Source organism: Muntiacus reevesi, chromosome 12 (assembly GCF_963930625.1).
Source record: "Muntiacus reevesi chromosome 12, mMunRee1.1, whole genome shotgun sequence".
NCBI classification, from domain to species: domain Eukaryota; kingdom Metazoa; phylum Chordata; class Mammalia; order Artiodactyla; family Cervidae; genus Muntiacus; species Muntiacus reevesi.
Window position 1 is genome coordinate 67,550,168 of NC_089260.1, and position 22,726 is coordinate 67,572,893.

Consider the following 22,726-nt stretch of genomic DNA (forward strand, 5'->3'; position numbering starts at 1 on the left):
ACACAGACTGTGAGTCTCGCCACATTATGACTCTGCTCAAAGCTCCTTCTGGCCCTCCTGCCCACATCTGCCCTTGGTCACACGCTGGTCAATGCTGAATGCCAGTTTCTGGAAGGAGCTGACCAAGGGGTGAAGGGCCTGAGTGCCCGGGCTGGGCTGTGCTTCAAGAGAAGCCTGCAAAAGTCAGGCCTGCAAACCCACCCCAGCTGACAGTCATCATGCTGACAACCTCCATGCCAGGAGCATGACCACCCAACCAACTTGAGTCTTTAGGGAAAACAGAGGGCGAGGAAGTAGAAAGGGGGCCCTTTGGTGGCGTATTATGAGCAAAAATACTTCAGACACACACTGTGCCTCTCATTCTCAATAATGGCCACCGGACACTTAATTTCCGTTTCAACAGCTTCTGAGATCTTCCTCTGTGGTTTCAAGGATATTAGACACAGAAAGGATATTAGATGCCCTTTGTCCTGAGTTTATCTGTTCCAAAGCAAGTTCTCTCTGGGGAGGAAGTGAGAAAGACAACCCAGGGATTTCATGTTCTTTGCACACACATGTGACTTAGGCATGGAAACCAGATGTCAAGTCCGGTACAGGATGGTTTTGCCTAAGAAGAAACAGTACCCTGTACTAAACTGACTGCCAAACCCAAAATAGGGAGGCAAGAAGGTTGTGGGCCTGCAAATTTTTCTTAGAACAGACCTGGGGTTTGGGTTGCTAAAGGCCTCAAGTCTCCAAAATCGGCGGCTACAACCACAAACTTTGCCTGGGTCCACCGTAAAAGGAATCGCTAGTCCTCATCCTTTTGCGTGTTGGTAAAATCGCTGGATTTCCCGTATGAATGACAAAGACATCTGACAGGCTGAAAAGTTAGTGAGCCCAGTTAATGGTGAGACTGCAGAATACCACATTCCAATGTGGCATCCACATTCTGAAGGAGGATACAGAAAAGCTTAGGGAAGATCAAGGGATGATTAAAGGAGTGGAAAACGGGAACTTTGAAGCGGGTTTAAAGGCATCATTCATTTAGTTGGAGCAAAGAGGCTGGGGCATGAAGGGCTGTCACTGGGGAAGGTTGGGCAGCTGTTTTCCATTTGTATAGATGAAGGAGAAACACCCTCCAATTGTAGAAGGTCCGAGCCAGACATGAGGAAGAACTTCCCAGGCTTACATTGATTATGCGTAATAAGGGGTTTCAAGTTTCTTAACCTAAGTAGAGAAAGCTCTTCAAAGACCTTAAGAATTTTTGAGACACCATATTTGAACGTGGCAGAGGGTTAACTAGATTTCTTTCTCCTTCCCAAATCTTCGTGACTCTACTGTTTATGAACCACCTCACCAGCAGACACAACCAGGTAACACAGACAAAATTTTTAAAAAGGAAAACATACTCAGTTAAGTGTCAACCGATTCTGGAAAATTAAACAGCACCATTCTTCTCTCATTTCAAAGCATGGGCTACCTCGAAGTATTTTATCTGGAAGTTTCTGATGACGAGGGTTTTGTGCAGTTTACATCATTCCATGACTGACCCACAACTTCGATGACAAAATGACACGTGATCCTTATTCCTGGGGAAGCCTGTCCAGTCTGCTGAACTGACACCTGCCAAGTCAACATGAACTTCAGTTGACAGACATGTCATGCCTGCAGAGTTCTTCCTCTAAGTGCTAGTGGGGCAAATGATCTACCACTCCAAAGGTGAATCTGGAGAGCAGAGAACACAATTTTTGACAGCGGAAGCAGCTGACGTGGCCAGTCACGAGCCCAGGAACACGAGGAAATGGAGTGAGATGCTGAACCACAGTCTATGGACCAAGGGACCAGAAAGTTTGGAATCGTGACAGTCATCATTGGAACTCTAGGTTTGTATAACTTCCTCAAATTTCAAAGTCCTTTCTAGATCTTTAGCACTAATGTACAGCTATACTTATTAGGGAAGGTATAATCTCTCCTGCCAGTTCAGCAGACTGAAACCACAGACTAAATGACCTGCCCTGGGCTACATCGTTGTTGGACAGTTTAGGAAATGCTTTCATACTGTTTATGTTAAGGAAAGAAGAAAGAAAAGAAAAGAAAAAAAAAAAAACCACGCAAAGGACACAAAGGAAATGTGTACTTTATTGAGGCCTCACCGTTGATGATTCCTACCATACTTGAAATAAAAGCCCCCGTCTGGGTCAGGACCCCCATGGACCACCTTCAGGCTCCTTCTGATTTCGGCTCCTGCCACTTGGCCTGCGGCTCCCCCTGCTGGCGGCGAGCGGCACTGGCCTCCCACCTACACCTCTGGGCTCCAGGCCCTCCGGCCAGCAAGTCCCCGGAGGGGTGGTCCTGGCCTGACTTCCCTGCCTGGACTTCCTACTCCTTCCCACTCTGCAGTACTGCCTTCCAGGCGCTTCTCACTCCCCTTTACCACTTGTCTTTCTTCCCACAAAGAGCACACATCTTTCTGATTTGTTCACTAAAGTATGTCTGGCCTGCGGCAAGCACTCAATAAATATTCACAAATGAATGAGTGCATGTCTCGGCCTTACACACACCTAACTCATGTGCCGACCTGGAGGGAACTATTTTTAATTCTGGGAGCTGGTGATGGACAGGGAGGCCCGGCGTGCTGCGGTTCACGGGGTCGCAAAGAGCTGGACACGATTGAGCGACTGAACTGACTAAGATGAAGAAACAGAGGCACAGAGAGCTTAAGTGACGTCCCTAAAATCTCCCGGTAAAGCAGCGGCACAGAGCCTGGCGTTCACCCCTTCCGCGGGAAGGACAGCCAGGGATCCAGCCACGTGCCCCCGCCCCCGCCCCGGCGGCAGCCCGAAGCTGCAGCCCACGAGAAGACCTCCTCTGAGAAGAGTAAGGGCTAGAAATAAACAGAGCAAAGGTGCCAAATATGAACTTCTATTCCGGTATCTTCTCAGGTCATTTGGCTTTCATAATTGATGCAAAGAGAAACTCTGGAAGCCTATCTGAAACACCTCTTCACTTAATGCATCTGACAAGATACTGCAGAAGCCTCTACCCCATCTAAGCACATACGAAGGGCAGGCGGTCTGTGCCACCCACCAGATACGGGAGACAGATCCGACCAAGGACGGAGGACACGCCCGGTGCCCAGAGCCTGAGCTCAGGAGGGCGTCGGGACTTCCGCGAGGCTCCAGGGGCGGCCTCGTCCCTGGGCGAGGACCGAGGCGGGGGAGGCCCCTGGGAGTGAGAGGGACAAGGCAGCAGGCGATACAGAAGGAAACACGGAGGGCGCTGCGGCTGGCGTACACTTGCGTCCCATCCCGGGAGCGCGGCAGTTACACTGATGGGACCCCCTCCCAGAACCGACCAGCCCACCGACGTCCAGGGAGACGGCTGGGGGAGGAGTCTAGAGAGTAAGACTGGTGAGCCGATGACAGGGCCTGAATCAAAGTGATGGTCGTGATGCTGAGGGCTGGGGACCCAAGATACTGCTGAAAGAGACTTTTCAACGATTCCCAAAGCCACATGTATGTTAGTAGGTGGCTCTCCCAGGCCCCGCATTTGAAGGATGAGTGGAGGAGGGGGGTCTGCCACCTCTGTAGGCTCTGAACAGCATGTTTAAAAAGCTCCAAGTGCCCCCACCCCAACATCCTTATGATGTCTTTCAAAAATTAAGGCTGTTTCAGCTCTGTTCCCTGAAAAACTTTTGAGGCTTGTCCTTTTACAGGTTTTACTGTTCCTTAAAAGAATGCATATTCCTGGAAGAAACACTAGGAGACAGAGATAGTGCAAAGCAGAACCTGAACATTACTTGTCAATCCTACTTATATCCAGGGACAGTCATGGCTAATACTTGATTTTTAACAAGCTATGCGTGTGTGTGTGAAATGTCTGTTTTTAGAAAAACATGGGTTAGTTCAATTTGTATATATTGTTTTGCAAACTGCTTTTTTCCAGTTAACATTATTCACATAAGTGTTCATTTTTACATATGCATGTGCATACACACACATGCACACACATACACACATGTGCCAACATGGCAAAGGTACTTGCAGGATTCTGAACATCTTTCTACTCGGTAAGCTCTGGACATGTTCCCTGCACAGAACTGAAGACATCATTCCTCTGACATCAATGCTCTGCCACCCTAAACAGAAGATGCGCTTCAGCTGGGAAAATCATCACAAATGTGTGCAGAAATAGAATGAATCGATTCTGATGAACATTCCTGCATCTCCTGAAAGAAAACAAACACCACACATTTGTCCACAGACAGCTCGGCATGCACCGCGCTGAAGTGTTTTTGCTGGAAGTGTGAAGTCGTTAGCGCAGGCGTATTTCTGTTAGCAGAAAACAGCTGCTACTGGAATTAGTATCCAGAAATGAAATTATTTCCCCCCATCATCCTGCTGGATTGCTCACCACACAAACAAGTGAACATCATTAATTACTTGGGAAATAAGGTTGACCCAGCCAGGCTCAGGCTGCTGGGTAGAAAAAGGTAAAAATAAAATAATAAAGTTCTCTTCATTTCCTAGGTAAATGCTTGCTAACACAGCTGTTTAGATCCTTACACTCATTTCAATTTTTTGTTCAATATTTATTTAGACACCTACCATGCCTTAGAGGGACACAGATGTTTGGTACACCATCAACAACCACACAACTCCTGGGTAAGAAGTTAGGCATGCACCGAACACCTACCACTGAAGATAGATTTATCTCCAATATTTTAGTACATTAAAACCTCTGGCTTTTGCAAAGTATTTTGGTTTCTTTGGGGGCAAGGTAGCGGTTTTCATTTATTGAGCACCTAAACCTTATTTCCTGCATTGGCAGGTGGATTCTTTACCGCTGAGCCACCTGGGAAGCTAGAAGGGAATAAGATACCTTAATAAGCAAATTATACAAATCTGACATCAGAGAAAACGGAGGCTCCAAAGGCTTGAGTAACTTATCCAAGGTCCTATAGCTTGTTTCTGGAATTGGAGCCCAGGTCTAATCAGCTCCAGAGTTTTTCCTTTTATAATTCACAGTGCTGCGTCTGATCTCTTGGGGGAGAGGAAAATGGTCTCTTCTTGCAGTGACGACATGGACAAAGATGTGGAACTGGGCAGAGTCCAGGTGAGCCTCAATAGAGGCCAATCACAGAAACCAGGTTATTGAACACACTGCAAGGCAGGGAGCGGCCTGCTGCGAGCGGGGTCTCAGTGTATCTGTTAAAGTCCTGAAGCCGAATGTCATCTTCCGGACTCTGGACAAGATGGAGAGCAAGATTCCCTGGAAAATGTCTGTGGGTCTAAAGAGCCCAAGAACAGGGAGAGAGAATCAAATTCTTGCTCTAGTGTGATGCCTGGAGGTGCCAGAAGTGTTGTCCGCTCCTAACAGGAAGAAACTCGATTCCTATGAGAGGACAGGTGCTCCGGATGAGCTTCATCAAGTCCCTCGAGGCAGAAACAGCACAAAGGAATTCCAATAATACGTGAAGGAAGAAGGTGATAGTAACAGCAATAGTGATAGCTGACATTTATTGAGCACTGCTTCCAACCCACATTGTGTTCTAATTACCCGTAATTAATGAACTTATTTAATCTTTACATGTAGCTATGAATTGGGCATTACTATGAGGGATTTAGTGTTATTTTGACTCAAATCATGGCAGTCTGGGCCCATAGTGATGGGTGATATCACCCCTTTCAGATTTTTACAAACTGATTTTTTTTGGTCACACCACGTGGCACATGGGATATTAGTTCCCTGACCAGGGATCAAACCCATGCCCCCTGCACTGGAGGCTTGGAGCCTTAACCACTGATCCACCAGCAAAGATGAGTAATCATTTAAGTTTACCAGACCTTGGCTTCCCTGGTGACTCAGATGGTAATATAAAACAATCTGCCTGAAATGTGGGAGACGTGGGTTCAATCCCAGGATTGGGAAGATCCCCTGGAGAAGGGAATGGCAACCCATTCCAGTATTCTTGCCTGGCGAATTCCATGAACACAGCCTAGTGGGCTACAGTCCATGGGATTACCAAGAGTCAGACACGACTGAGTGACACTTACTGTGGTCCAGGCTCTACGAAGCTTTAAATGAATCATCTAACTCTCACGACACGGAAAGGCAGGTACTGTTAATATCCTAGTTGATAAGCGAGGAGTAAAGTATCTTAACAAAAGCTGGCATCAGAGGAGACGACTATTATGTAGTAGAAAGAGCACAGGGATTGGGAACTCAGAGGCAAGCAGGACACAAGCTTCTTATACTTTTGAAATTAATTTCTCAGGATTATCACAATCAAGTGATACTTCGCATATAATCCTTATATTTTCTTTCCTGCATAGCTGGTTCTATTGTATTATATGTTGATACTGTAATGCTTTTGCTAAAAAATTAAAGTAAAAGCAAACAATACAAAGATACAGAAATTTATTTATAACAGCCTAGTGGCTTAACACTTTTTTTTTTTTTTTTCAGTGGGTTTTGTCATACACTAACATGAATCAGCCATAGAGTTACACGTATTCCCCATCCCGATCCCCCCTCCCACCTCCCTCCCCACCCGACTCCTCAGGGTCCTCCCAGTGCACCAGGCCCGAGCACTTGACTCATGCATCCCACCTGGGCTGGTGGTCTGTTTCACCATAGATAATATACATGCTGTTCTTTCGAAACATCCCACCCTCACGTTCTCCCCCAGAGTTCAAAAGTCTGTTCTGTACTTCTGTGTCTCTTTTTCTGTTTTGCATATAGGGTTATCGCTACCATCTATCTAAATTCCATATATATGTGTTAGTATACTGTAATGTTCTTTATCTTTCTGGCTTACTTCACTCTGTATAATGGGCTCCAGTTTCATCCATCTCATTAGAACTGATTCAAATGAATTCTTTTTAACGGCTGAGTAATATTCCATGGTGTATATGTACCACAGCTTCCTTATCCATTCATCTGCTGATGGGCATCTAGGTTGCTTCCATGTCCTGGCTATTATAAACAGTGCTGCGATGAACATTGGGGTGCACGTGTCTCTTTCAGATCTGGATTCCTCAGTGTGTATGCCCAGAAGTGGTATTGCTGGGTCACATGGCAGTTCTATTTCCAGTTTTTTAAGAAATCTCCACACTGTTTTCCATAGTGGCTGTACTAGTTTGCATTCCCACCAACAGTGTAAGAGGGTTCCCTTTTCTCCACACCCTCTCCAGCATTTATTGCTTGTAGACTTTTGGATAGCAGCCATCCTGACTGGCGTGTAATGGTACCTCATTGTGGTTTTGATTTGCATTTCTCTGATAATGAGTGATGCTGAGCATCTTTTCAACATAAACACTTTTATCCTTCAGCTTTACGCTAACATTTGCCACAGATTTGTCAGAATTGGTGTTTTGAAATGAAAACATCTCATGCTGCACTGAGCAGATACCGGACAAGATCAATATTACTGTGACAGCAGATTCACTGAACGTGATTCCCCAAGTGCTGCATTACTTTGAATAGTAAACTTAAAAAAAATTGTCTTTGAGCAGGTATGTGTGAAGCAGTGAAACAGTAGAAGAAATCTCTGGGGAATGTGTGCAGGTATTCAGAAAATGGATTTCTTCCAAAACAGTCAGCTGGAGAGAAGAATCGTCCCTGGAGCAGAACGCGAGTGTGTGGTCAAGCCAACAGACCATGGCTCACCAGTGTAAACACAAACTTGACCCTCTCCCAAGTCAACCTGGTAAGAAGAACCTGTCAAAGTGACTGGGCCCTTCCAGCATGAGGAATTCCCCTGTCTTAATTGAGGGGTCCCAAACAAAGGCCCCGTATTTTCTGACCGAAAAAAACTCTTTTATCCACTTTCCCAAAGATCACTGAATTCCGCATGTTTTTTTAGGAAACTGCTGGCCCTGATTTTCAACCTGTTTCTAAGGAATCAGAGGTGTTTGCAAAGTCTGGAGAAGCCAGCTAAAACTGGCCACAGAGATCTTTCTGTGGGGGCAGGTTATGTGATTACAAAGCGATGTAACTGGCAGTAAAAAGTGTGACCTGAAGCCAATGAAATGTAGGGACCAGGTTAACACAAACCAGTGGGAAGCGGTCAGAGCTTCAGTGGTGGGGAGACCACTTCCCCTGGGCTGCTCCGGGGGCAGGAGAGGTGGACTCAAAATTTCCAGCGTTTGTAGCAGGGCAGGATGCCTGTCAATAGATTTCAGTACCTACAGGGACATCCGAGGAGGAGGTAACACAAATAGCAACTGCTATTTGGTACTAGTTGGTAACACAAATAGCAACTACTATTAACTGTGGCCTACACACAGCATGGAGCCTCATTCAATCGTCACTAGCACCTCTGGCAGTTAAATGCTTTTCTCCAGGCAAATGGTGAACCTGGGATTCAGAAAACTTTAGGTTTTCTACACATGTGTGAAGTTACACAGATTTCTAAAGCACACTGTTGGTTGAAAGAGCCAGCTGTTGAGATAATTTGGGTAGCATCTAGATGTGTTAAAATTTCAGAACAGCCAATAATATTTCCCCAAAGATGAGATGAAAAAAGTAAAAGAACATCTGATTCAGTTTTGGTGAAACTAGAGAACGAGGCAGAACTGAGGACAGGCTTCTTTCGTGAAGGAGTGTCCTAGACCCTCTGACTGAATCCCACACGTTAAACACTCTGGGGGAGATTGTCAGGCCGGTTACATCATGCGTTTGCTTTCCGGACCACGTGGCCAGAAGACATCACAGACACAGTCCACGAACGAGCGGACACACTTACTGTGGCGTGGGAGATGGTCAGAATCCCGTTCTTGACGGAGCACTTCCTTCTCTGCCACACTTTCCGGATCCTGAGGATGGAGCCAAACACAGCCTGATACATACAGCCCCTGCTTCACCAGCTGCACAGTGTCATGCCTGGCCATCATCACAAAAAGCCCCCAACCAAACACCACCCAAGCCAGGATCTGGGCTGCCTTTAACGATCCCAGCTGGAGGGGAACTCAGACCATTAGGCACACACAGAGAGGCACCACAGCAGTGGGTTTCTTCCCCCTCTGGCTGCACTCATGGCACGTGGAACCTCCCTGAGCAGGGACTGAACCTGTGTCCCCTGCGGTGGAAGCACAGTCTTAACCACTGGGCCGCCAGGGAAGCCCTCAGCACTGTTGGTCGTGAAAACGGGAGACAACAGAAATCTGATAGCAGGAGAGTAAATAAATGATTATAGTCACATTCGTACTATAGGGTATCCTGCAGGCGTTTAAAAAGAATCACACAACTACATATGTGCTGACCTACGCAGATTTCTGAAGCATACTGTTGGTTGAAAAAGCAAGCTGTTTTAAGATACTTGGGTATCATCTAGAAAAGTTAAGATTTTAGACCTATAAAACAGCATTATACATTTTCTATACATATATATATAAATGTATTTCCTTCTTTATTGTCTGTCTCCCTGGTGAGGATGTAAGCTCTATAAGGAGAAGGACTTTCTTTGGTTCAGAGTTACATCCCCAGTGTCTACAACAGTGCCTGGCTACATGCCATGGACTCCCAGAAGGTATCTGCTGAACGCATGGGGACAGTCCCTGCTTTCCTCAAGCCACACATGACAAGTCACAGGTGCCACCTGTGGACATAGACCAGTTACCACTGCTTCTAAAGACAGCAGGTTAACGCTCAGACTTACCTGAGGGAAGCATCGTTCGAAGCTGGTGCATGGGAGACCGTGTAAGTGCGTCTCCCTTCCTGAGAGGCTGGGGCAGGGCCCTAGGTCACCAACCCCTGGAAGCATGCTGAGCACACAGGGGCCCCGGGCTGGCTGCGTACATACCCATCGCTCTTCTTCAGCAGGTAGCCCTTCTTCTCGCTGCCGTACTCCTTGTTACCCTGAAGCTGGTGCATGCTGTAGCCTCCTTGCCGGCTCTGGGAATCCTAGAAAGGAGATGCCATGAATTAGACTCATGCCGGAGACAATTCTCCACTCCTTGACTCTAGTCTGCCATGGAGCATTTGCCTGGAGCTAAGAGAATTGTGGACTTTTGAGAGTTGCTGGGTCCTTGATCATACACTAGTGGAGGAAACTGGGCGGGTAAGCAATTGCCAGACAAGCTTGAGCTGAGGGCTGGGGCCCGGATCTCCTATTTCTAGTCTGGAAGCCAGCTCTACTTCAGAGACACTGTAGCGACAAGCTATTCTAGGACTCAAGCTAGTCTACGCTGGCAGCAGAGACGAGTGCAGAAAGGGCTAGGGGAAGCGAAGTGGGCACCAGGCGAAGCTCATGCACCCCGAGAGGTCCTCCTCCGGTCAGACCGCCTCTCCCTCACCTTTGCTCCTAAAATACCCCCAACAAAAAGTACCCCTTCTCAGTGAGGGACAAAGAACTGCAATAAAACTCTTGTTTTGCAACTAACGAGTACTCTGTAAAAATACACCTATACCACCCATGCTTTTCATTTAAAAAGATGACTCGGTGGCAGGGAAAAGTGTATGACATGGTGACAGGACAACACAGATGCAGACAAGCCCGATTTAATGTCCACGGATGCTGTTCCCTCGTTTCTAAAGACTGCACTGCGGAAACGTAAGGACTGCAGAACGAGAACACGGGGCTTTAGACACAGAGGGAGGACAACACGGTCTGACAAAACACATTGACTTACTCTCCTAGACTTCGATCAGGAAGGGCAAAAGCAAGAGGAAAAAAAAGGCAGAACATTTGAAAACATAGTTAATTGCATTGATCATCTTATTGTTTATAGGTTAAGCACTTTTTACAACACACAGAGAAAACATCACTGTAAAGATAATTAATATCAGGTATCTCTCTCTCCCTCACACTTCAGAGTCCTGATAAACTTTGGGTGATAGGATAATAAAACATCTTTGTCAAGTTTCATTTCAGGTCACTTGCGAACAGAGGGAAAATAAAGCTGAATGGAAGAGGAAGCACACACTTCACCAAGATTAAAGGGCTGACAAACTGCAGTATGTGTATGTGTAAAAAAAGAAACCCAGTTCTTTACTTAGATAGTCCAAAGAAAACGACAAATGGCAGGAAGATCCTTTGTTTTCCTACAATTTGTGTGAAGTGAAGAGAATTTAATAAAAATAACCAGCTCAGAAGCAACCCCTGAAACGTGATGGTGAAGAGGCAGGAAGCTGAAGCATCCATTATTTACTGATGGCTCGTGCAGGGCCTGCCTTCCAGGCCAGGATGACCTCTTCCTGGCATTCAAGATCGTCCAGACCAAACAGTGAGTGCTTGGTGAATGTGATTAACAGCTGCAGGGAAATCTGTACGGCCATTCCACACACCATGAGTTCACTGTTCAAAAGCATGCCCCGAATGCTCCCTAAAAGACAGGTGCCGCAAACGTGTGGAGGATGCTGGCTGGGACACAGCCTGTCTCGGAACTGGACGCTCACCCTTGGACCCCACGCTGTTCTGCTCTCTAGTGTGGGTAACGGAGAGCTGACGGCACGCTGTACTGAGCTCGGTGACTCAGACTAAAGAGGTTGCAAACTCTGCGTGGTTTGTTTGTTTGTTTATTTCTTGGACATGCAGCATGTGGGATCTTAGTTCCCCAACCAGGGATGGAACCTCTGCCCCCTCCATTGGGAGCTCAGAGTCTTAACCACTGGACCACCAGGGAAGCCCCTGGTTGTTTTCTTAATCTGAGTCATTTCTTTAACTGGCCAGATGCCGTCCAGCTGAAATGTATCATTAGACAGTTTTAATCATCTGGGGAAGGGTGGAACCTAGGAATGTAGAAAAATTCCCCTCCAGGTTTACTTTTAACCAGGGTCTACAGCCTTGGACTCAGGAGCTGTGACTGAGGGATGGAACCACAGACCAAACAGGCAAGAGCCTGCCTCCTCCAGTGCCTCCAGGGACACCCCCAATACAACAGTGGGGACACCTGGGATTTTTTTCAAGGAGGCAGCAGTGTGTCCACAATACTAGTAAAGAAAAACGAGGACAGAAAATCAGATCAGGTAGTAGAGACCTGAGCCATAAGACAAACATAACAGGCTGGGATAAATGAAACCCACAGGGTTCCTGCCTTAACCCAGTGAAATCCCAGGGAAATTAGTTAACTACAGAAAATTACTTAACAGGTATCTTTGCCACATCTATACCTCCCCACAACATTAAAAATAAACTCTAAAATCTCCTTGATATAGATTCTTATTAAAAGAATAACTATCTTCCTTGGACCCCTCAATGAACTTCTATCTACTCACATAATTCCTAGGTCTGTCTGAATGCTTTCGAACTATTCATCTGTCACCCTAACTGGCCTGCTAACATTTAAGATAAAGATCCAAATTTTAAAAAGTATTTATCTTTTTAAAAAAATAAGGATTCATCAATTCATCAATTAAAAAATAATCAATGAAAACTATTATGTTCTGTAAACTTACTACTAAGACATTCCTTACATGTATTTTTACTAGCCTAAATTAACTTAAAATTCTGAATAACTAGCAGATTGAGTATTCTTTGCTTTATATCAGACTTTTAAAGGTGAATAAAGTGGCTGAAGCCCAGGCTTTGACCCCAGAAGTCTGTTTTATTAAACCAAGCAGGAAGGAAATGATGAGTCAGAAGTAGCATCAACAATCCTAAACTAAACTACTAATGAGTTTTATGACCTAAAAAAAGTCACACAAATGATTATGATATTGAGAAATGAAGGTTTAGCATGGCACTCCTGATAAACAAAAAGGGGATTCTATTTTTCGAGAAAGTAAATCTTGGAGAACTGTTAACACTTAATAACAAAACAACCTGGAGAAGGGAAAGGCTACACACTCCAATATTCTGGTCTGAAGAATTCATGGACAGAGGAGCATGGCAGGCTACAGTTCATGAGGTCTCAAAGAATCGGACACAACTGAGTGACTCTCACACATACAATAACTAAACAAAGCACATCTGAAGGAATCAAATAGGTTCTGAATCCTCTAAGAGCAGAACCGGAACCAATGTGTACCGAGGAAAGAGAAATGCAAATGAGAAGCTCATTCAGACAAGCAATTTAAAACTAAACTTAAACTTAAAAAGCAAACCTTGGAGAAATTCCATGATGTGAGTCAAGAGATGTAAACTATAGAGTGAGAAACTATGGTGGTATTTTTTTAGCTCAATTTTCCATTCTCTATTAGCAGTACAAATTAGCTTACTTTCTTATTAGAAAACCTTATTAACGTATAAAATGCATTACGAAGGAGCAGAATCTCACATCCTCTAAAACTGCAAGCAATTACACCCTCACTGACTTAATGGCTTATAAATGTTTCTGGCATCCAATTTAAAACTAAACCTCTATTTACAGAAGCTTTAAAATTTCTAATGTAAGGTATGATGGAGTGGCCAGAGGAGTTCTTTTGTTTCATCTTACTAAATACTTACTGAGTTGTTTCGGGGTGCTAGGCAACGTACCAGATACTGTGAAAGGAGAGATGAGCAAAATACATACAGTTTGCAAACTAAGATGGGTTACTGAGACAGACTCAAAGAAAAAGGTGGCGTTTGGGGAACGATTTATGGATATCATCATTAAAAATAAAATATTTTCAACCCTGAAAATAGTATTAAGGCAAACAGTCCTTTTACAAAGTTAGGCTATTATAAAAACCCAAGATAACTAATTTTCCTAAACATTTGCCAAAAGTCAATAAAGAATTGTGACAAGGAAAAAATGAGTCCACCAAAAATCCAAAGATTCTATTTAGAGTGCAAATTCTTGAAGTTTCCTTTAATGGAGTCAGGTTGAAGCTGGTGGGGGTGAGACGGATGAATGATTTGATGGGTGACTTTAATTTCTCAAGTCCTTATTTTAGATTACTTTACACTCTTCCTGAACTGGAGTGTGAGAACTCTCTGGTGGACAGTCTTCTTCCATATTTACTAAGTCATTAAAGATCATTACCTTCTAAACATATTTTGTGATAAGAGATGATAAACACCATGAGAATGGGACAGGCATGCTGTGAAAAGTCAACTTCACTTGTAAAATACTATGGACGTGGTGTTAATGAAAACTTATTTATTAATTTGGGGTGGAATTAAAATAAATCATGTGGATGGATTTCCTCATGTGTATGAGAGGCTTAGATGCAACTATGCTGTTTAACTAGTGTGAGCAGAATAGTCTTTATGCAAAACAAAAAGGGACTGTAATAGTCTTTTTTTTTCTCCCAAGAAAGCTTCCATGCACAGGAAAGAGGTAATCCCATGTGACAAAACAAAGGTAGGAAGTGCTTAAGAACACAACTGCCAGTTGAAAACCGTGTCATTTTCTCCCCAGACAGAGACCTAGCTCTTACCCCTCCAGTTGGGTATCTCTAGTGCTCTTACACCCAGAAGTCATACAAGGAGACAGCTTCTCCCAGGGCCGGCAGTAAGCGAGGTCTGAGGCCTCAAAGCACAGGTGCAGACGCTGCGGAGACCGGATGAGCTGGGTACAAGCCCACACGCCTCCCAGCCCCAATGCCTCCTTCCAGAGATCAGCAGGTGCTCAGAGCAGGGCCACAGGCTCCACTCGCTGCATGAACACCCAGGATGTATATAAAAACTGGATTTGAGGAGGCAGGAGGGTAGAGGGCAAGGTTGCTTTAAGATTAATGGTGCTGGTGCATGCTTGAGGGGGTTTGCTTTGTTTCTGTTTTGGACTCACTGAACCCCTTTTGGAAACTTTAGGAATTTACAGAGAGTTAGTTTGCAACATTTAAAAAAAAAGAGGGGGGGACACTTCCCCCAGTGGTCCAGTGGTTAAAACTGCCTTTCTCTGCAGGAAGGGTGGGTCCGATCCTGGGTTGGAGAACTAAAATCCCACATGATGCAGGGTGCAGCCAACATTTAAAAAAAAAAAAAACAAAAAAAAATCAGCTTGCAACTGTGAATCCATCGTAATTTCGTAACATAAGTACTACCTTCTCCCATGCAGTGATGGTGCTCACGGCTCCACGTGCCCTTCACAAGAAGTCCATTCCCTCCAGTTGCACCCCAGGCCCTCCACAGCCACGTGGGGTTTTTGCCTCAGAAGTAGCATCTCTCACTCCTCCACCCACCCTGCCCCAAGCTGCAGGAGGGCTGCAGACTCTGCCCGAGTCTTTCTGGCTTCTTCTCTTTTCTGGCGTGGGCCTCCCAATCTCTTACAGCCTCCATACTGCTGAGGTCTGATCGCTGGTTCACATGGCTGACTATTACCTAATAGGCAATGAGCTCCTTGATGAAAGGGACCCAAGATCGGTGCCTAGAACAGTTGCTGGCACACGTAAGTATTCATTAAATGCTTGACAGAACAAATGAACAGATGAGACTAGTAATTAAGGATGTGTATTGCATTCATTTAACACTTACCGTTCACTGTACACTCCGTTTCGGCCCACAAGGACAATCTCACATGAATTTTCCTAACTGTGGGGGCAAAAGCTCTATATGCTCTGTCTCAATGTAAGTTCTCTATTTTTCTGGTAGAATGATGGCTGGAAAGACCGGGATGATCTAAGAGGAATGGGGGTGTGCACATCAATGCCTACCCTTCAAAGCCTGGGGAGATGCTCTTCTGAAGCACAGCTCTTAAAGTCAGGGTGGCAAACCTGGTCATGGAACTGGGCACATCGTTTTTTGTTTTTTCACAAGGAGGGAATGGGAACTTAGAGGCCATTTCTACTGCATTTTAGATGACAGCTGTATCTTGGGGCTCATCTGTCCCCCCCACCACCATGACCACCCTGGCAGGAAGCCCTCCCTATGCCTGTTCTGCAGATGAGGATATGAGGCCCCTACTCAGAAGGTGAGCCCTGCTGAAAACACAAAGACCACCTACTTCTTTCTGATCAAGTTGAAGGGAGGACTTTATTAGGTCTCGGAGTGCGGTCAGCTGTTTCTTTTCTTCATCCTGGGTCTGTTTGATCTACGAGAGAAAAACATTTCTTCTATCACTCATCTCTCTACATTTATGAGCAGAGTTTAATCCATCCAAATAAACACCACTCATCAAACAATTCAATTATATAGTCGATTTTCTTATTAAAGTCCTTCACAAGGTCTCATTTTTGACAGGCACGATTTTCTCATCTTCTTAAACTATCAGTGAGGTTGGAAATTAGTGAATAACGCAGCATGCCTTCTTATTAGGTAGTACGTCTAGGCTAGACAATTAACTCAGAAGGACCATTTTAAACAAAGGTAAGAAGTTAACACTGAGTCATGTGAGTTTTTCAAAGGGTGGTAGTGGAAATACCACGATGTGACTGAATGGGCCAGAAGACAATCCTCAGAATGACCAGAATCCCAGAGCTAACGCACAGACAAAAGTTTACAAAGTTTACTCGAGGGCAAAGGACTGGTGGTGCTTTGCCTAATTACTTGGAATTTAACTGCAACCTGAGCCACGTTAGCTTTTTCAAGAAAAATCAGAAAAAATTCACAGCTGTGTATTTTTGAAGTTCTATCAGAATATAAGGCATTTGTAACACTAAAACTTTATTTGAATACATGCAGTTACACTCCTAAATACATACATTTTTTTAAAAATTTGAAAGTGAATGTTCATTCCCCCCCCCCAAACTTCCAACTTTTTATTTTGTGCTGGGGTACAGCCAATTAACAATGCTGTGGTGATTTCAGGCGAACAGCAAGGGACTCAGCCACAAGTACGCAAGTATCCATCCTCCCCCAAACTGCCCTCCCATCCAGGCTGCCACATGATACTGAGTAGACTTCCATGTGCTGTACATTAAGTCCTGGTATACAATTTTATTTTTATTTTTCTTATGTCCTTGTATATACTTTTAATATTATTCATTGCCAACTGGTTCATTAAGAACAAATTTGAGATTTCTACATACGCATTTAGTTTTTTTCTCAAAAAAGTTTTCCTCTTGATTTTCTTCTTATAAAATCAAAACAGACAGTAGGGGGAAAGAAAGGAGAGGGAATATAAAACAAGCAAGCAAAAAAAAAAAATCATAAATCTGCCTATTCAGAGATAATCACTTAGCTGCTTTCCTTCCAGGATAAAAATTTCCCTTTGTCTTTCTGCAACTGCTGACGAAAGGGCACTCATGTGATGATACTAAACTCAGAATGGAAAGTCATTCAGAACCAATGGCCATGCACCTGCTCCCTGCCTTCCCACGCTCTTCCTATGTCCCAGAAACATACTCTGGAACATCTGATCAGGGATGATTTCTCTGAGTTAAACTGGAGGGGAAAAAAGTGTTTGTTAGCCCTTGGTTTATGCTGACACATCACTTAACCTTGTCTTCTTTAGCACTCTTAGAATACAGATTGCAAATTTACTATCTACAAAAGCAAGTTAAAGTGAATGCATTTTGTAAAGAACTTACATTATACAAATCAGCAGCCAGTTTCTCAATGTACTGTTTCAATTTATCAGCTGTTTTCAAACCATCTTGAAAGAAACTACAAAGGAAAATAACAGAGATTACCAGCAGTTTAAAAAAAAAAAAGATATGAACCATAGTTACCTGAAAAATCTGAAATTTCTATAGGTACACATTTACTCTCTACCCATATATCTACACAAACACTTACAAAACTAATTTCAGTATTTTATAAAGATGTACCAACAAATTATACAGGCAGGCAGATTCTTTACTGGTTGAGCCATGAGGGAAGCCCAAACTACAGGCACCATGTGACATATGCTAGCAGCTGTCACGTGGATACTGCAAGCAACAGCTATAGTCCCAACACTGATTTATACGAAGTACAGTTCTTCATGGTTGTGCCAAATTTGAATTCAAAAGAGACAGACACATAAACCAGTAAATGAGTAAATGAAGCCAAACTGGACATTAAGGAGAGCAATAAAGGCCAGAGGACAGTCAGCTAGGGTTCTTTGCGTTTTCCAAGGTCTCTGTGTCCCAACATATTTGAAACAAAGGCTGTTGAATCAGTGGTACCAATGAATTCCGAAAGCTTTCAGTTCATGAAGACTCACCAGCCACATTTCAAGTGCTCAGTTGCCACGTGTGGCTGGTGGATGCCAGTTGAGACAGAAAAGAATATCAACACTTCCATCACTTCAGTATGGCAGAAACCAACACAATATCGTAAAGCAGTTATCTTTCAATTAAAAATAAATTTTAAAAAATTTCCATCACTTCAGAAAGTTCTACTGGGCAGTGCTGCTCCAGGTGAGGAAGAAGCAAACTGAGATTTGAACAGCCTGCAAGGAGTGTCATAAAACATACATTTTATGGAGAAAGAGGGATGGTTTCAGTTTGAGATGGTATTGATAAAAATGTGAAGTTCTTTACCAGCAGTGAAGGCGGGCTGGAAGGAGGGATAATCCCTACCAGTCAAAAGGCTGAAGAAAAACCCAGGCAGTTTACCTGCCTACAGTTAAATTCTTCCCAACGTGACACAGACTAAGAAAAATCAAAGTAAGGAGGAATGATTTTAATCTACAGTATGAACCAATGTTGTAAACAAAACAAATCACATACGTAAATCCAGTAAATTTCAGAGTGAGGAGATTACAAGTCCCCTTCCGCCTCCCTCCATTTTTCCCCCATTAGCTCCATTTTCTAAAGATTTTCTTAAGACCATATATTACTCAGGCAAAATAAAATGAAAGAATCAACACTCAGCCTAGGAGGCTGAGGCTGAGCCGAGTCCTTCTCAGATGATTACTTTAGGGCCAACTTCTGGTTTTTGGTGGGAAGCGGGGGGGTGGGGGGGGGGCCGGGGAGGTGCCGGGGGCGGAGGGGGGGCAGGGGGATGCCGGGGGCGGAGGGGGGGCCGCAGGGGAACAACGCATTCCGACAGTCAGTGACATCCAGTGGCCAGCACCGCTGTCAACAGAGCCCTCCCCCCGACCCGACCGCCCCGCCGCATCCACGCTCCGCACTGCCGCCTGCCGGCGGGGGCTCAGAGCCGCAACCTTCCACCGAGGCCCCGCCTCCCTGCGCCAGTCTTCCCTCCCTCTGACCTGGTTCCCGGTCAGCGGAAACGCCTGGCCCTAGGAGTAAAAAGCGTATCGTATTCTGGCTCCAAACCTCACCGTGCGTATAACAACCTGGGGCGGGTTACTGCCCTTGGCTGACCACGAGCATGCTTTGCTCCACCTGTGCATGCTTTCTGAACTTCAAGGGGCATCGGATGGGCCACTACCGATGAGTGTTCTGCTGACTGGAGAGCGAAACATGAGTGTCAGCTCTGATGACCCATCACTCAGCCTGGACTTGGATGCTTTCCCTACAGAAGCGGAAACTGCCGAGTGACATCCACTTGTCCCCTGGCCAATTTCTCTGTAAGTTCCTGAAATAATCCGGAAACTAGGTGATGATGCAATAATAATGGCAGCTAATGTGTAATTGAGTACCCAGCGCCAGTCACTCACCATTATGCATAATTCATGAATATCCCTTTTTAAAGGTCTCTACAATCTAACAAAATAGGTAATTATCATCATTAACCTGTTAAGACAGATAAAGAAACAGGCTCAGCGAGGTCAAGTGGGTTTTCTAGGGTCATCGAGTCATTAAGTGCAGAGTCTGGATTTGAGTATACATTTTCCCATCTCTGGAGCATAGGTAATTAAAGCACAAGGCTGACCTGGGCCCAAATCTTCACTCTCCCACCAAATAACAATATCATCTCTGGAGCCCTGTGTCTTGATGTCCTTCTACAGGAAATGAACAGAATGGCATGGACCTGGCAGAGTTCTCATGAGCACCAAGATAAACTGCCAGGCACAGTATGATGGCCACAGGCCGGCAAAATGGGCTTCTTCATTTTTCTGACCTTAGGAACACAGCAGGACTGGCTCATTTTCTTTAAATAAGCAGCTTGAAAGCAACATGACCACATTTTAAAGGTACTGGGTGCGAGAAAAAGGTAAGCTGCCAACTGATGGGCAGAATGACCCCTGCATTTACACTGAGGAGCTAAGACACGCCTCCAGAGGCAGAGAGCAAGCACAGGAGTGCCCGACACCGTCACCCATCCACCAGGTAAGACACATCCTCCTTAGAACAACTCAGAACCTTCTTGATCCTGAGAGTCACCATGAACTTCGCTTCTTTCTCAAGTCGCTCTAAGCAGTGACGGGGGAGGAAAATATTTTGTTCTTCCTTTTAATTTAAAAGAATGAGAGAGTGGAAGGTCTCCCTGATACCCCTTTATCACATGTACTGCTTGGCTTAGGAAGAGGTACTGCTTGGCCAAAAGCTGAAAGATTCGCAGAGCATTATTTTCGTAAGTTAGGATAACCTGGAATAGCAGAGAGTGCGGTTCTAGAAAACAAATTATAAAGCAAAAATTTTAAAAAGCACCCTCTCACAATCCAACCACCAGCCCCTTCGGAAAACCTCATTTCCAAGTTTTAGGTTTGGCCTAAGTCAGGTATTGATTCCCAGCTGTCTAGGTAATGGGGATATTTTTCCCCAGATATATTCTTTGTAGGTTCTGCGGTATTTAAGAAACTTGAGAGCACAGGGGCAGTGTAAGTACTGTTAAGCTGCTGCTAAGTCACTTCAGTCGTGTCCGACCCTGTGCGACCCCATAGACAGCAGCCCACCAGGCTCCCCCATCCCTGGGATTCTCCAGGCAAGAACACTGGAGTGGGTTGCCATTTCCTTCTCCAATGCATGAAAGTGAAAAGTGAAAGTGAAGCCGATCAGTCCTGTCCGACTCCTAGCAACCCCACGGACTGCAGCCTACCAGACTCCTCCGTCCATGGGATTTTCCAGGCAAGAGTACTGGAGTGGGGTGCCATTGCCTTCTCCGTGTAAGTACTAATTAACTGCAAATACATCTTGACAGTTCAGACCCAAAGAGACAGTAGATAGTGGTAGACTGGACTCGAATATGGAGATTCTTAAAAATACAGACGCCCAATTCCAATTCCAGGCTTACAAATCAGAATTTCTGCAAACTGAAAGCATGCAGAGTTCAAGAATTGGTTCTGCCACCTTTCAACTTTTAAGTTTCAAGAATCTTTGTTTTTGTTTTGTTGGGTGTTTTTTTCCCATTAAAAAAAGTAAGATAAAATTCATGTAACATAAAATGATACATCATTTTAAAGTGTACAGTTCAATAGTTTTTAGTGTATTTACTGTTATGCAACCACTACCTAATTCCAGAACATTTCCATCACTCCAAAAAGAACACTGTACCTATGGACAGTGACCCCCAATTTCTATCTTCCTCCATCCCCTAGCAAACAACAATCTGCTTTCTGCCTCAAAGGGCTTGCTTTGTCCGGACATTTCACTTAAATGGAATCACATCATATGTAATCTTTTGCATCTGGCTTCTTTCAATTAAAGTAATTTTTTAAGAAAATTGAAGTTGATTTGTAATATTGCTACTTTCACGCATACAGCAAAGTAATCAGTTATACATATAAAATCCTTTCAGATCTACTCTGAGTTCCTTAAATCACATGATAGAGTTTGCACCCTACTTCTTAAACCTGGGCTGAACTTGTGTCTAACTGTCTAACTGAACGCATCACAAGCGCAACAGTGCCATACTGGAAGCTGAGAAGTCAGTCTTCTGTGTCTCAACTCTTCCTCTTTCAGTAATCTGAACCAGTATGAAAACAAACCCAGGCTAAAAGGAGTTGGGCTATATACAGCCTGTCATCTCTTGCAATCAGCTAGCTGGGCGTTCCAATAACGCTGCAGCCTCTCTCGGTGTCTCAGCTAAGACCACTTGCTGTGGAAACCCCCTTGGGCACGGATGACCCTCCTGGTGGCTCGGTGAGGCTGCCCTTCTACGTCTGGCCTGGACGTCATCTCTGGAATGTGCTGTCCTGCAGCCCGTCTCCCTGGCTTACTCCACTGCACTGGCGGCCACACCCCTCTGCCACTGCTGCTTTTAATTATGGTCCTGGCCACTGAGTGTGGTGAGGCTTCACACTGGGGCTCTGATTTGCCCTTCTCAAATGACTAATGATAGTGAGCATTTAATCATGGGCTTTCTGGCCATTCGTGTATCTTTTTGGGAGAACCGGATATCTGAATTCTTGGTCTATTTTTAAAACTGTGCTCTCTGTTTGTTGTTGAGTTTTAAGAGTTCTTTATACATTCTGGACACTAGACGCTTATCTGATAAACAGTTTGCAAATCTTTTCTCCCCTCCTGTGGGTTGTCCTCTCACTTTCTTAGCAGTATCCTTTCACTCACAAGTTTTTAACTTCGAAATCCATTTTTACTTTTTTCCCCTTTGGTTCCTTGTTCTGTCTCTTTTGACACATATTAATTGAGCATCTATTAAATGACTGACTGTGCCTTTGGGCAAGTTACTGATCTTTTCTGAGCTACAATTTCCTGATTGCTTTTGGTAAATTCTAGCTGTTATTATCTGTAAGACGAAAGATGATAAAGTAATGTGTGAAAGTGCTCTTGAGTCTGCAGACCATAATGATACTTGCCACTGCTAGAAGGGGTGGCTGAGCAGTAGAATAATACATTTGTCTTGGAAACAGCATGTTACTGACAATGTTCATGTTGGCAAGTCAGGAGTAATTGGTGTGGGCGAGCTGAAATGAGTGACTCAAGTTCTTCTTTTCTGCACCCTTTATTTTTCCACGGCAGCAGCTATATCCCTGCCGGGTACAAGTACTATGATGAAAGATTATCAGAGCAAATTCATTTTGGAGCAACACCTGACTTTGTGTTAAAAAAAATCATTTTGAGAACTGGAATCAGGTTCTCAGAATATGAAATTCCTCTTTTTAGATCTAAGTAAAATGCTTTACAGGTCCACCCTACATTTGTT

General features: G+C 44.4%; 1 protein-coding gene across 1 annotated transcript in view; it reads right to left on the minus strand.

The window, feature by feature from the left end:
- Window positions 1-22,726, minus strand: part of ASAP1 (ArfGAP with SH3 domain, ankyrin repeat and PH domain 1) — a 326,825-nt gene that overhangs the window by 49,370 nt on the left and 254,729 nt on the right. Inside the window, exons 10-14 of the mRNA XM_065902602.1 lie at window positions 17,320-17,395; window positions 15,795-15,881; window positions 9,788-9,888; window positions 8,732-8,801; window positions 4,144-4,210 (exon numbers count right to left, since the gene is read on the minus strand). Of these exons, the coding sequence (XP_065758674.1) occupies window positions 4,144-4,210; window positions 8,732-8,801; window positions 9,788-9,888; window positions 15,795-15,881; window positions 17,320-17,395 (401 nt within the window). The remainder of the gene's footprint in view (window positions 1-4,143; window positions 4,211-8,731; window positions 8,802-9,787; window positions 9,889-15,794; window positions 15,882-17,319; window positions 17,396-22,726) is intronic.